The sequence below is a fragment of the Caretta caretta genome, chromosome 3 (assembly GCF_965140235.1).
Source record: "Caretta caretta isolate rCarCar2 chromosome 3, rCarCar1.hap1, whole genome shotgun sequence".
Lineage (NCBI taxonomy): Eukaryota > Metazoa > Chordata > Testudines > Cheloniidae > Caretta > Caretta caretta.
The window spans coordinates 8,799,522-8,815,031 of NC_134208.1; the positions used below are offsets into that span (position 1 = coordinate 8,799,522).

Sequence of the window (15,510 nt, forward strand, 5' to 3'; positions counted from 1 at the left end):
TGCCGGTGTAAGGGCCTTCTCTTACTGTGACAGTTTGTGGCCCTGTGCTTAGGCTCAGGCCTTTGGCTAAGCAGCAGAGGCAGCCATAAGCTGGGAAGCGAACGGTCACATCCTCACATTCCAAACTAGTCACATTGAAATACGGTGCTATTGGGCTGTTAGGCACTATCAGGACAGGATTGTATTCCTATCACCTTCAGAGAAAGGGAAGTGCCTAGAAAATGTAAAAGGAAACTTAGTTTGATAGCATCCTGTCTGGCAAGAACTCACTTATCAATAGCTGGGATGTGAAATCCTCACTTCTGTATTGTTTTGTCATTATAGTTCCCACTTTGCTGTTGTTTTGTCTGTATAATCTCTGTCTGGTTCTGTGATTGTTCCTGTCTGCTGTATAATTAATTTTGCTGGGTGTAAACTAATTGAGGTGGTGGGATATAATTGGTTACATAATCATGTTACAATATGTTAGGATTGGTTAGTTAAATTTCAGGAAAATGATTGGTTAAGGTATAGCTAAGCAGAACTCAAGTTTCACTATATAATCTGAGGTCAATGAGGAAGTGACTGGGTGTGGGTGTGGGTGGGCATGTGGGTGTGTGAGATGGGAACAGGGAATGGGGGTAAGAAAATTGGAATCATGTTTTGCTAAAGGGGGAAATGGGAACAGGGAATGGGAGTAAGGAAGTTGGAATCATGTTTGGCTAAGGGTAGGAATGGGAACAGGGACACAGGCGTAAGGCTCTGTGGTGTCAGAGCTGGGAAGGAGGATACTAAGGAAGGAAACTGGAATCATGCTTGCTGGAAGTTCACCCCAATAAACATCGAATTGTTTGTACCTTTGGACTTCGGGTATTGTTGCTCTCTGTTCATGCGAGAAGGACCAGGGAAGTAAGTGGGTGAAGGAATAAGCCCCCTAACAATGTTAACACCTTTAATTCTTTGTGCTCATAGATTCCTTCTAAATTAATAACCCCCCATTCTACACACGCTTTTGGAGGTGACTTTTTGCTTTCACTCTGCATGCTACTCTCTTCTCACAAAGGAGCTCATCAATGGACATATTTATGGCAAAGCACTTAGTACAAGAGGGCTCTTTCCCAGTTTGACGACTTAACTAGTTTGATACACTATATAAGTTGAACTCTAGATCAGGCAAGCTACATAATCCCATTCATCCAAGTCTATTATTTCACTGTCTGCTTTTTTTGCATAAATCAAAGGCTTTTGACACTGGCATTTAAGGTTCTCCACTCAGAAGCACTAGGCTGATGTGTCCTGATTTTTGTACCTACTTCTACCTGCAAATTGCATTCAGTTTCTGCATATGGTAAAAATGAATACTTGGCTCTTCTCTAGTGCTTTCCCCGGTCAAACTATTTGGATATAGTAGCACCTACTGAAGCACCTAGAACCTACAGAAGAGGTTGAAGCCTATTGTACTAGATGCTACATGTACATGTAGTAAACCAGTCCCTGACCCCAAGAGCTTAAAATCTAAATTAGTAAGACAAAGAAGGTGTGAGAAAGGAAGCGTTATTACCCCTATTTTTCAGATGCAGAAGCCAGGCAGAGAAATGATCTGACTTACCTAGCGGTTCTCAACCCATGGCCTGCATGCAGCCCAATTAGCACACAGCTGCGGACTAGCTGTGTGCTAAAGGCTGCAAGGCCCTTGCAGCGGGGTCAGGGTCGCTGGCCGGCCCCACATGGCAAGGGTCCACAGCTGCTGGCTCTGGGCTGCCGCCTGGCTGCCCTACCTCACAGCTGGGTCCAGGGTTGGAGCTGCCACCCGGCCCCCTGACCAGGGCTCTGCTCCTGGCCCTATTCTGTGGAGGGGTCTCTGGGCAGGAGGTGCTCGGCATTGCGGTCGGGGGAGGTGGGGGGGGGAGGGGGAGTTGGGAAGGCGTGTTGTGGTTCTCAACCTGCGGCCCAGGTAACACATTAATGCGGCCCACAATGGTAAATAGGTTGAGAACCAATTGCCCAAACTGACAGAGGGAGTCCGTGGCAGAGCTGAGAATTGAACTCAAAACGCCCAAATCTCAGTCCAGTGCCGTAAACCAAAAGAACATCCTTCCTCAAACCACTTTACAAATGTTAACCAGTCCTCACAAAATCCTTCCATGTTACAGACAAGGAAACTAAGAGAAGTTAAGTAACTTGCCCAGTGCCACAATAAATCAGTGGAAGGGCCAGGATGGGAATTGAAGACACCCTGAATTGAAGAGGCCTGAACTCATTCCAGACAGGCTAACTCAAACACACAAACTTTCAGACATTAAAGCCAGAAGAGACCATCATAATCATCTAGTCTGATCTCTTGCACATCTCTCATACAGTCTCTTCTATTTTCCTTTATTATTATTTCATTTTATTGTTCTACGTGATGTTTTTGGTAGAGTAAACGGTGCTTATAAAAACAGCTTGCAGGTGAAAGACTACAAATTCAGTGACTGTATTAAGTTACTATAAATGACCATATAGTATAATCTCAGAGTTAGGAACTAAACGATCTGTCACACACCTCATTTGGAACCAGAAGTATGCAATCAGGCAGCAGCAGAGAGGAAAAAAAAAGCAAATACAGTCCAGTACTGTGTTAAATGTAAAGTACTAAAAAAATAAAGGGAACGCTTAAAAATGATTTGACAAGGTGAAGAAACTGTTCTTGTGCTTGTTTCACTTAAATTAAGATGGTTAAAAGCAGCATTTTTCTTCTGCATAATAAAGTTTCAAAGCTGTATTAAGTCAATGTTCAGCTGTAACCTTTTGAAAGAACAACCCTAATGTTTTGTTCAGAGTTACGAACATTTCAGAGTTACAAACAACCTCCATTCCTGAGGTGTTCCTAACTAAGAGGTTCTACTGTAATGATTCAAAGTTTAGTAAAGAAACTGACTAGACCAGTGGCAGACTAATTTAACTATCTTGCTTTGCCTGTCTGCAATTGCAATCATAAATAAAACAAAAATTACATTGCAGTGATCGAAGACAACCATACACTGTGGCTCCTTGCTGATGGGAGATAAAGAGGGGTCCATCTCAGGGGCAACTGTAACTGGCTCCAGCTGATCCCAGAAAGTGTATTTGCAGAACACAAAGTTGGAAAGATGCTGAGGCAAACCGGTAGCCTGAAGTATTTTAATCTAGAGGAAGGAAAAAGAGAAAAGCATGTTTTAAATCAGTAAACAATTTTAATGGAAACAGTCAAGCATAACACAAAAGAAAGTCAGTTTGTTAAAAGAACATCTTGCTCAACTGGGAGGCTAAAAATTATTAAACAGTTACTTTAACACAAATGTCTTGATAAAAGAAGACTAGTCTGCCTTGAAATATTTGTAGATAAAATGCTTTGGCTGAACCAGCTGGAAGTCACCACTAGGTGTCATTGAACAACTAACTTTTGGGAGTAAAAAAGGTCATAGGTTTTCTGAAAACTTCCTTTGTTCTACAAACACCCTGCTAAAGTAATTCTTGCCCTATTTGTAGGTATAGGTGCTAGAACTAGGGCTGCTGGGGGTTCTGCCGCACCCCCTGGCTTGAAATGTTTTCCATATAATACATGGTTTATAGTTTGGTTCAATGGCTCTCAGCATCCCTACAATACAAATTATTCCAGCACAACTGCTTGTAGGATGCTAGGAAGAGCATGAAGTGAAAAGCCGTGCCCACCCAAGAACTCATATAATCACAGGACTGGAAAGGACCTCGAGAGGTCACCTGGTCCAGTGGCCTGCACTGAAGGCAGCACTAAGTATTATCTAGACCAGGGGTGGGCAAACTTTTTGGCCTGAGGGCCACATCGGGGTTCCGAAACTGTATGGAGGGCTGGGTAGGGAAGGCTGTGCCTCCCTAAACAGCCTGGTCCCCGTCCCCACCCCCTATCCGCCCCCTCCCACTTCCCGCCCCTGGACTGACCCCCTCAGAAACCCCGCCCCATCCAACCCTCCCTGCGCCTTGTCCCCTGACTACTCCCTCTCAGGAGCCCCCGCCCCTAACTGCCACCCCAGGACCCCACCCCCTATCCAACCCCCCCTGCTCCCTGTCCCCTGACTGTCCCAAAGCCTATCCACACCCCAGCTTGCTGACAGGCCCCCCAGGACTCCCATGCCTATCCAACCGCCCCCTGCTCCCTGTCCCCTGACTGCCCTTCAGGACCCCCTTTCCTTTACCATGCTGCTCAGAGCACCAGGACTGGCAGCCTTAAGTAGTACACCATAAGTAGCACATTCTTTCGGGGAGCAATTTAATACACTACACCAGGGGCTCTTGCAGCCTCACTGCCCGGCAGGAGCTCGCAGCCCTGCCGCCCAGAGCGCTGGCGGCAAGGCGAACTGAGGGTGTGCGGGAGGGGACGGGAGCTCAAGGGCCGGGCAGCATGGTCCCACGGGCTGTAGTTTGCCCGCCTCTGATCTAGACCATCCCTGTCAGGTGTTTGTCTAACCTGCCCTTAAAAATCTCTAATGACTCAGATTCCACAACCTTCCTAGGCAATTTATTCCAGTGCTTAACTACCCTGACAGTTCGGAAGTTTTTCCCTAATGTCCAGCCTAAATCACCCTTGCTGCAATTTAAGACCATTGCTTCTTGACCTATCATCAGAGGTTAAGGAGAACAATTTTTCCCCTTCCTCCTTGTAACAACCTTTTATGTGCTTGAAAACTGTTATGATGTCCCCTCTCAGTCTTCTCTTCTCCAGATTAAACAAACCCAATTTTTTCCAATCTTCCCTCATAGGTCATGATTTCTAGACACAATACTCCAGTTGAGGCCTAATCAGCGTGAGGGAGGATGGAAGAATTACTTCTTGTGCCTTGCTTACATGCCTGCTAATACATCCCAGAATGACGTTTGCTTTCTTGCAATAGTGTTACACTGTTTACACACTATATTACTGTTACATATTATTATGTTATTATATTAACATAACATGTTAATAACATATTATATTATTATATATATATTATATTATATTATAATATATTATATTATTATATTACTGTTACACATTATATTTAGCTTGTGATCTGCTATGATCCCCAGATTCCTTTCTGCAGTACTACTTCCTTGGCAGTCATGTCCCATTTTGCAGGTGTGCAACTGATTGTTCTTTCCTAAGTGGAGTACTTTACATTTGTCCTTATTGAATTTCATCCTATTTAGTTCAGACCATTTCTCCAGTTTGTCCTGATCATTTTGAATTATAATCCTATCCTCCAAAGCACTTGCAACCCCTCCCAGCTTGTCCGCAAACTTTATAACTGTACTCTCTATGCCATTATCTAAATCACTGATGAAGATATTGAACAAAACCAGATCCAGAACTGATCCCTGAGGGACTCCTCTTGTTATGCACTTCCAGCATGACTGTGAACCACTGATAACTACTCTCTGGGAACCATTTTCCAACCAGCTATGCACCCACCTTATAGTAGCCCCATCTAGGTTGTATTTCACTAGTTTGTTTATGAGAAGGTCATGTGAGACAGTATCAAAAGCCTTACTAAAGTCAAGATATACCACATCTACAGCTTCTCCCCTATTCACAAGGCTTGTTACCCTGTCAAAGAAAGCTATCAGGTTGGTTTGATTGTTCTTGACAAATCCATGCTGACTGTTATTTATCACCTTATTATCCTCCAGGTATTTGCAAATTGATAACTTAATTATTTGCTCCCTTATCTTTCCGGGTACTGAAGTTATGCTGACTGGTCTGTAATTCCCCGGGTTGTCCTTATTCCCCTTTTTTTGCTGGGCACTATATTTACCGTTTTCCAATCCTCCGGAATCTCCCCCGCTTCCATGACTTTTTGAAGATAATTGCTAATGGCTCACATACCTCCCTCAGTCAGCTCCTTGAGTATTCTAAGATGTATTTCATCACATCCTGGTGATTTGAAGACCTCTAACTTGACTAAGTAATTGTTAACTTTTTCTTTCCCTATTTTAGCCTCTGATCCTACCTCACTTTCACTGGCATTCACTATGTTAGATGTCCAACTGCTACTAACTTTCTTGGTGAAAACTGAAACAAAAAAGTCATTTAACACTTCTGCCATTTCCACATTTTCTGTTATTGTTTTTCCCCCTTCACTAAGTAACGGAACTACTCTGTCCTTGGACTTCCTCTTGCTTCTAATGTATTTGTAGAATGTTTTCTTGTTACCCTTTATGTCACTAGCTAGTTTAGTCTCGTTTTGTGCCTTCGCCTTTCTAATTTTGTCCCTACAAACTTATTTGTTTTTTTCATTCTTTGTAATTTGACCTAGTTTCTACTTTTTATAGGGTTCTTTTTTGAGTTTCAGATCATTAATGATCTCCTGGTTAAGCCAGGGTGGTCTCTTGCCATACTTTCTTTCTTTCCTACGCAGTGGGATAGTTTGCTCTTGTGTCCCTAATAATGTGTCTTTGAGAAACTGCCACCTCTCTTGAACTTGCAGTGGGGGAGGTTTAGGTTGGATATTAGGAAAAACTTTTTTACTAGGAGGGTGGTGAAGCACTGGAATGGGTTACCTAGGGAGGTGGTGGAATCTCCTTCCTTAGGAGTTTTTAAGATCAGGCTTGACAGAGCCCTGGCTGGGATGATTTAGTTGGGGATTTGTCTTGCTTGGAGCAGGGGGTTGGACTAGATGACCTCCTGAGGTCCCTTCCAACCCTGATATTCTATTCTATGATATTCTATGAACTGTTTTGCATGTTTTACCAAGGCCCAGTGGAACCTTATCTTCAGAGTCATATTCTATTCTAAATGTACAATCCATTTTTTTAAACAGGTTGTAATATTTTGCAAAGCAAGTTTCCCTTTTTAATAGTAGAACCAAGTTCAACTGAATTAGGATTCTCTAGATAATTGTAACTTCCTAATTTCTGGATCATGTAATTTGCATGTATCATGACATGCTAGTGGCCACCAGTGCCTTCCATTTGCACACACACACCATATAGAGCTGTTGCATACTTAGCTCCCTCTGCTGGGCATCCGACATGCTTTCCCTCCCATCCCACCTCGACCATGCACAAGAGAACAGGTGCCCTCCTCCCACACCTTTCCCATATATACATGCCAGAAATCAGGGTTATTAGACTCAAAATCTTTTTTTTGGTTGAATAAAAGAATTATTTACTAAGAAAAGGACTCCACATTTGGTTTTATTATGGCCCCAAATAAGGGTGATAAAAATGTTTGAGGGTAAATCTTGAGATTTTTGTTTTGATTTTTAATAAATGTCATTATGGGACCAAAGGATCACAAGATTCAGTCTTCTTGCATTATATCCACCATTCAGAAAATGAAATTCTTTGAGGAGACAAGACAGATATTTCAGAGCCAATTATGAACCCCAGGGCATTAAGCAAGCTCATGAAAAATACAACCAGCATACTACACTGCACACAGCACTGAGCATTCATAGCTATTTGTTTTCTTTAAATCTTGAAACACCAAGATGCTTTCAAATAGGCTGTATAAACTGAACAATTCACAAGCTAAGATAATGATAGTATAACTGAACATAGGTGGTAAACAAAAGGAGATACAGTGTAATTTATCACTAACATGGAAGCTAATGCACCACAAACATTTAATCACGTTTTTTACACTTGGGTAGTAACAGAAAGGAAGAAGTTGGCTCAGTATTGAGGATGTGACAGTAGCGTTTATTGAATGCGTCTAGAACTCACCATACAAACTAGTTTGTTCTCCTGTATGTCGTTCTCTCTTGAACAGTCTGTGCAATCATCACCTCCTACGATTCTCTCCCCAATCGCTCCACTCACTCGCACCACTTCAACATGAAGACGACCTGACACCTAATGAAAAAAAGGTAGGTGGGAAAGATTATCAGATGTCACCAAACAATGGTTTCAAACCTTTTCAGGTAGCTATGCTAATGCACTGCTATGTTATGAGAATACCTAATCTGTCACTATGGGACCTCTTCTTCCCTCCTCTGCTTCCCTTCTATTGTTTTGTCCCATTCACTTATCTTGTTTTAGACTGCAAGCTCTTTGCGGAAAGGACAGTCTTCTTATGAGCTTGTACAGAACCTACCACAGTGGAGCCTCAATCCCATTTGGGACCTCTGAGCATTACCATTAGCAAGGTATTACTTTGGCTGTACCCAATTGCCTCCCATTCATTTATGACTGCTCTACCTGGAACTGGAGCTTACATGACTTCATATCCATCATTATTATGAGACTGGGGTTTGTAGCTGCCCAAGTAACACACAGGTGCATCATTAAGATACCAGAGGGAGGAGGGAGAAGGTAAAGGACTAGCCACTCGATCCTGAAATATCATTAGTAACATGTACCAGTGGCTGGGGAGCACCTTTAGTACAATACTGAAAAGCCCTAATGACTTCCATTAAACAGCTAAAAATTATGATGTACAGGAACGACAAACCTCTCCCTTCTGATTGATGATAGGAACAGCATACTGCAGCTTCACATCATAAAACAGGGACTCAAGAAAAACATTGGCCACTCCGATGAGACTATGGTTTTCTTGTTCATCATAGAATGGATCAGCTCGTCTGAAGTAAGACCTAGTTAACTTGAATCAAATTCAAAATAATGTAAAAACTAAGTTGATAATATAATGTCATTTTCACAGCACTGATGAACTGGCGAGGTTTCACAGGTTTTTGTTCTCTTCCTCTAGAGTAAAAAGGAAAGGAGTACTTGTGGCACCTTAGAGACTAACAAATTTATTTGAGCATAAGCTTTCGTGAGCTACAGCTCACTTCATCGGATGCATTCAGTGGAAAATACAGTGGAGAGATTTTATATACACAGAGAACATGAAACAATGGGTGTTACCATACACACTGTAATGAGAGTGATCAGGTAAGGTGAGCTACTACCAGCAGGAGAGAAAAAAAAAACTTTTGTAGTGATAATCAAGGTAGGCCATTTCCAGCAGTTGACAAGAACATGTGAGGAACAGTAGGGAGGATGGGGGAAATAAACATGGGGAAATAGTTTTACTTTGTGTAATGACACATCCACTCCCAGTCTTTATTCAAGCCTAATTTAATGGTGTCCAGTTTGCAAATTAATTCCAATTCAGCAGTCTCTCGGAGTCTGTTTTTGAAGTTTTTCTTTTGAAGAATTGCCACTTTTAGGTCTGTAATCGAGTGACCAGAGAGACTGAAGTGTTCTCCAACTGGTTTTTGAATGTTATAATTCTTGACGTCTGATTTGTGTCCATTTATTCTTTTACATAGAGACTGTCCGGTTTGGCCAATGTACATGGCAGAGGGGCATTGCTGGCACATGATGGCATATATCACATAGGTAGATGTGCAGGTGAACGAGCCTCTGATAGTGTAGTTGATGTGATTAGGCCCTATGATGGTATCCCCTCAATAGATATGTGGACACAGTTGGCAATGGCCTTCGTTGCAAGGATAGGTTCCTGGGTTAGTGGTTCTGTTGTGTGGTTGCTGGTATTTGCTTCAGGTTGGGGGGCTGTCTGTAGGCAAGGACTGGCCTGTCTCCCAAGATCTGTGAGAGTGATGGGTCATCCTTCAGGATAGGTTGTAGATCCTTGATGATGCACTGGAGAGGTTTTAGTTGGGGGCTGAAGGTGATGGCTAGTGGCATTCTGTTATTTTCTTTGTTGGGCCTGTTGTGTAGTAGGTGACTTCTGGGTAATGTTTTGGCTCTGTCAATCTGTTTCTTCACTTCAGCCTGTGGCTATTGTAGTTGTAAGAATGCTTCATAGAGATCTTGTAGGTGTTTGTCTCTGTCTGAGGGGTTGGAGCAAATGCGGTTGTATTGTAGAGCTTGGCTGTAGACAATGGACCGTGTGGTCTGGTCTGGATGACAGCTGGAGGCATGTAGGTAAGTATAGCAGTCAGTAGGTTTCCGGTGTAGGGCTGTGGTTTTGCGGCCATCACTTAGTAGCACCGTAGTGTCCAGGAAGTGGATCTCTTGTGTGGATTGGTCCAGGCTGAGGTTGATGGTGGGATGGAAATTGTTGAAATCATGGTGGAATTCCTCAAGGGCTTCTTTTCCATGGGTCCAGATGATGGAAGATGTCATCAGTGTAGCGCAAGTAGAGTAGGGGCATTAGGGGACGAGAGCTGAGGAAGCGTTGTTCTAAGTCAGCCATAAAAATGTTGGCATACTGTTCCTGATGGCTTGTAGTCCATCTCTGTATGGAATGTTGGTGTAGAGGGCTTCTACATCCATAGTGGCTAGGATGGTGTTTTCAGGAAGATCACTGACAGACTGTAGTTTCCTCAGGAAGTCAGTGGTGTCTCAAAGATAGCTAGGAGTGCTGGTAGCGTAGGGCCTAAGGAGGGAAGTCTACATAGCCAGACAATCCTGCTGTCAGGGTGCCAATGCCTGAGATGATGGGTTTCAGAGTAACAGCCGTGTTTGTCTGTATTCGCAAAAAGAAAAGGAGTACTTGTGGCACCTTAGAGACTAACCAATTTATTTGAGCATGAGCTTTCGTGAGCTACAGCTCACTTCATCGGATGCATACCGTGGAAACTGCAGCAGACTTTATATATACACAGAGAATATGAAACAATACCTCCTCCCACCCCACTGTAAGGATCTTGGGGAGCAAGATAGAATACCCCTGCTTGGGGTTCTAGGCGTGTGTCTGTGGGGTTTGTTCTTGTGCTTTTTCAGGGAGTTTCTTGAGCAGATGGTGTAGTTTCTTCTGGTAACCCTCAGTGGGATCAGAGGGTAATGGCTTGAGGAATGTGGTGTTGGAGAGCTGCCTAGCAGCCTCTTGTTCATATTCCGACTTATTCATGATGACGACAGCACCTCCTTTGTCAGCCTTTTTGATTATGGTGTCAGAGATGTTTCTGAGGCTGTGGATGGCATTATGTTCTGTACGGCTGAGGTTATGGGGCAATTGATGCTGCTTTCCCACAATTTAGGCCTGTAAACGCTGACTCCTGCTGGTAACAGCTCACCTTACCTGATCACTCTCATTACAGTGTGTATGGTAACACGCATTGTTTCATGTTTTCTGTGTATATAAAATCTCCCCACTGTACTACTGCTTTAAACAAAATCTAATTGACAAACTTTCTTCCACTCTAGCGGGAAAAGAGGCAAACAAAACTTTTAAGGATGGCTAGGTTTATTCGTACTATTACAGTAGAAAAAACTATCCTATAGTTTGCTGATCCACATGCCTTATACTGCATCCAATGAAGTGAGCTGTAGCTCACGAAAGCTTACGCTCAAATAAATTTGTTAGTCTCTAAGGTGCCACAAGTACTCCTTTCCTTTTTGCGGATACAGACTTACACGGCTGCTACTCTGAAACCCTCCTCTAGAGTGTCTGACATAGGCAAGAAATTAAAATTGAGCAGAGTGATCCGAACCACCACGGTAACTGTCAGGGCAAGTCTACAGTCCAAATCTGCAGCTGTGCTGCTGTACCGCTTCAGGTGAAGACGCTCTAAGTTGATGGGAGAGAGGTCTCCCGTAGGCTTAATAATTCCAACTCCACGAAAGACGGTAGCTATGTGCCCACTGACATAGTGCTGTCTACACCGACGCATAGAATTGGTATAACTATCTTGTTCAGCGGTGTGGATTATTCACACCCCTGAGCAATGTAGTTATATCAAAGTAATTTTGTAGTATAGACCAGGGCTTACAGTAAGATAAATTTGGGGCCTATCTTCAGCCAGGTTATATTAACCATTTTAAATTCACACTATTCAAAAGTTGACCAGGAGCACAACTCTTGTTCTCTCTACTTAGCTTCTCTCCTTGTAATCCTAGTTCTTCTAGGATCCACTGTCAAATCACAAGTGGAAAGAAATATGAAATTGATAAGATACAGCAGGTTAACGAAATATTAAAGAACTTTCAGAGTCTCTGTTCAGTACTAGAAATAAGCAAGGTTTCAAGATAAGTGGCAACTTTTTGCCAACCCTCCTTACACCCAATAGTTTCCCTTTTTTTTTTTTTTTTTAAACATAACATTATCACCACATTACTGGTCTCTCCCCCGCATTCGTACTTACTGGGTCGTCCTCCTCGCACTCCTGCCACTCTTGATAAAGATCCCTCATATCTATCAGCCGGTTTTCCAATTTCTCCAGTGACCAGATCTGTTTGCCTTTCCCTTTCCTTCTCACCTGAATAGCAGGCTCACTAAGAACTGCACCTCGCTGCAGAAATAAAACCATTAGAGAAGGCGGCCTGAGTAAGGAATCCATGTCATGACAACTGGCACACAGTTAAACAGAAAGTAACTTTTTGATTTAAAAAAAATATCTAGTTTAAGCAGCCAAATTTGGAATAGTATAATCCAAGTCCAACTGTCAACATAGCATGGCCATGTCCTGTTAAACTGCCATATTTATCCCAATAACAATGGCAGAGATCTTCATAGATCCCTTCCTTTACAAAAGTGTTGCAAGGATGAATATTTAAGCATTTCATAAAGAGCCTCAAATGAAAGAGGCTGCAAATTCAAAGTAAGGTTATTACCATCTACAGTGTCCAAACTCATGCAGTTGCATAATCATTTCCTTCCTTTTATTTATTTCCTCATAACTTTTTATTAAGGCAAAATTACAATAACATGTTTAACACAGAATCATAAAAATGTAGGGCTGAAAGGTCCCTTGCGAAGTCATGAAGTCCCGCCACCTGTCCTGAGGCAGGACCAAGCAAACCTAGACCATCCCTAACAGGTGTTCTAACCCAGAGGTTTTCAAAATGAGGGGCAGATTCCCCCACCATGTGTGTGTGAGTGTGAGAGAGAGAGAGACGCTTTAGGGGGAACAAACAACCTTACTGCGCACATTTTACCCACAGCAATGAATTACTAGCAAAGCTGATTCCTCCAGACATATCGGGTCCTCAGATGGCGCTGTACATTTGACTCTAGATGGTGCTGTGGATTTTGATAAATTTCTGTTAAACTTTCACAGCATTATACAAAGTCATTGCCATCTGTACGTTAATCCATTTGCTACGACGCAGTGTGCACATTTAATTGTAAGCACTGAGCACAATCACAGTTTTGCTTTTGCTCTTACTACAATGGATAGTTGGCTCTGTTTGAATCAATGCCTGCCTTACTGTTTTTAATATGTAGTGAGAGTTGCATGTTGATTTCTTTTTTAACTGTATTTGTACCTGTGTGGCGGGAGGGGGGCGTAAACTACAACAGACACAAAGAAGCGGGGTGCAATCAAATATGTTTGAGAACCACTGTTCTAACCTGTTCTTAAAAACCTCCAATGACAGGGATTCCACAACCTCACTTGGAAGCCTATTCCAGAACTTAACTACCCTTATGGTTTGTAAGTTTTTCATAATATCGAACCTGCATCTCCCTTGTTGCAGATTAAGCAGATTACTTCTTGTCCTATCTTCAGTGGACATGGAAAATTGATCATAGTTCTCTTTATAGCAGCCCTTAACATATTTGAAGACTTATCAGGTCCATCTCCGCCCACCATCTTCATCAAGTCTAAACATACCTAGGTTTTTTTTAACCTTTCCTCACAGGTTTTCTAAACCTTTTATCTTTTTGGTTGCTCTCCTTTGGACTCCCTCTCCAATTTCCCACATCTTTGCTGAAGTCTGGCACTCGAACTGGACACAGCACTCCATCTGAGGCTTACCAATGTCGAGCAGAACAGGACAATTGCCTCCTGGATCTTACATACAACACTCTTGTTAATACAACCCAGAATAATACTAGCCTTTTTTGCAACTGCACCACACTGTTGACTCATATTCAATTTGTGATCCACTATAACCCCCCAATCCTTACCACGTAGCCAGTTATTCCCCATTTTGTAGATGTGTATTTGACTTTTCCTTCTTAAGTGAAAAACTTTGCACTTGTCTTTATTGAATTTCATCTTGTTGATTTCAGACCAATTCTTCAATTTGTGACAGTCATGTTTCATTCTAATCCTGTTCTCCAAAAGTGCTTGTAACCCCACCCAGCTTGCAAATTTTATAAGCATACTTTTTACATTATCCAAGCCATTGATGAAAATATTGACTAGTACTGGACCTAGGAACGGCTCCTGGGAGACCTCACTAGATAAACTCTCCCAGTTTGACAACACACGATTGATAAATAATCTGAGCACAGTCTTTCAGACAGTTGTGCTCCTGCCCTATAGGAATTTCATCTCGACCATATTTCCCTAGTTTGCTTATGAGACTGCCATGTGGGACTGTGTCAAATGCCCTACTCAAATCAAGATACATCACGTCTGTTGCTTCCCCGCTATCCACCAGGCAAGTAACAATGTCAAAGAAGGAAATTAGGTTGGTTTGGCATGAATTGTTCTTGACAAATCCATGTTAGCTATTCCTTATAACACTATTATCATTTAGGTGCTTACAAACTGTTTAATGATTTATTAAGGTCCAGGTATCAAAGTTAGGCTGACTGGTGGATAATTTCCCAGGGTCCTCCTTGTTCCACTTTTCTTAGATAGATATTACATTTGCCCTTCTCCAGTCCTCTGAGACCTCACTGTTCCATCCATTCTTGAAGATCACTGCTAACAGTTCTGAGATTGCTTCAGCTAGTTCCTTAAGTACCCTAGAATAAACTTAATCAGGAACGGCCAACTTGACTACATCTAGCTTATCTAAATATTCTTTAACCTGTTCTCTCCCTATTTTGGTTTATACTCCTTCCCCCTTGTTGTTAATATTACTTGGGTTGAGTATCTGGTTACCATTAACCTTTTTAGTGAAAACTGAAGCAAAATGCGCATTAAACACCTCAGCCTTCTTGATCAGTTATTGGCTTTCCTTCTCCACTAAGTTGGGGACCTACATTTTCATAGTCTTTCTCTTGTTCTTAACGTACTTATAAAGCCTCTTCTTCTTGCCTTTTACGTCCATTGCAACATGTAACTCAATTTGTGCCTTAGCCTCTCTCATTTTGTTCCTACATGCTTGTGCTATTCTTTTGTAAAATATCTACATTACTTATTCATTATTACACCTATATAATTAGTGAGGATCGGGCTATTCTTTTCTACCACATGGCTTGCTGGCTGGGAAGCTGTCCTCTGAGTATGTTAAGAAGAGTAAGCAAATTTCTCAATACCCATGCTCTTTTCAGTGCTTCTCTTGTGTACATGCTTGGTGTAAAAATTCCACCATTACAAGGACAGTTCATATTTTATTATACCACAATTCCCTGGGAGGAGTGGTCACATTTTTTCAGTAACGTGCAATACAAAGTCTAGCTGTTAACAATAAAAAAGAAATTAATGTTTCCTTCGTATTTTTAAGCCTATTGAAAGAGTACCTTTATAGACAAAAAACTCTACGTATATAAGGCTGAGTTCTGAAGTGACTAATAAAAATTCCAAGTGTCGGTTGAAACGTATCCTTTACTGGACTCTTGTTGTCCTAAATTCTTATGATCTGGTCAACATAAGTGTGCAGTATCAGAGAGGAATCATAGTTCCATGATTAAGACACTAGCCTGGGACATGGGAAACAATTTTTTTAGGCAAAATGGAATTTTAG

General features: G+C 42.0%; 1 protein-coding gene across 3 annotated transcripts in view; it reads right to left on the bottom strand.

Moving 5' to 3' along the window:
* KIF13B (kinesin family member 13B) overlaps positions 1-15,510 on the bottom strand; it is a 213,975-nt gene that overhangs the window by 66,326 nt on the left and 132,139 nt on the right. For all 3 annotated transcript variants that reach the window (XM_048845803.2, XM_048845802.2, XM_075126334.1), the window contains 4 exons: positions 12,012-12,158; positions 8,408-8,557; positions 7,681-7,809; positions 2,976-3,146 (listed from right to left, as the gene is read on the bottom strand). In XM_048845803.2, the coding sequence (XP_048701760.1) occupies positions 2,976-3,146; positions 7,681-7,809; positions 8,408-8,557; positions 12,012-12,158 (597 nt within the window). The remainder of the gene's footprint in view (positions 1-2,975; positions 3,147-7,680; positions 7,810-8,407; positions 8,558-12,011; positions 12,159-15,510) is intronic.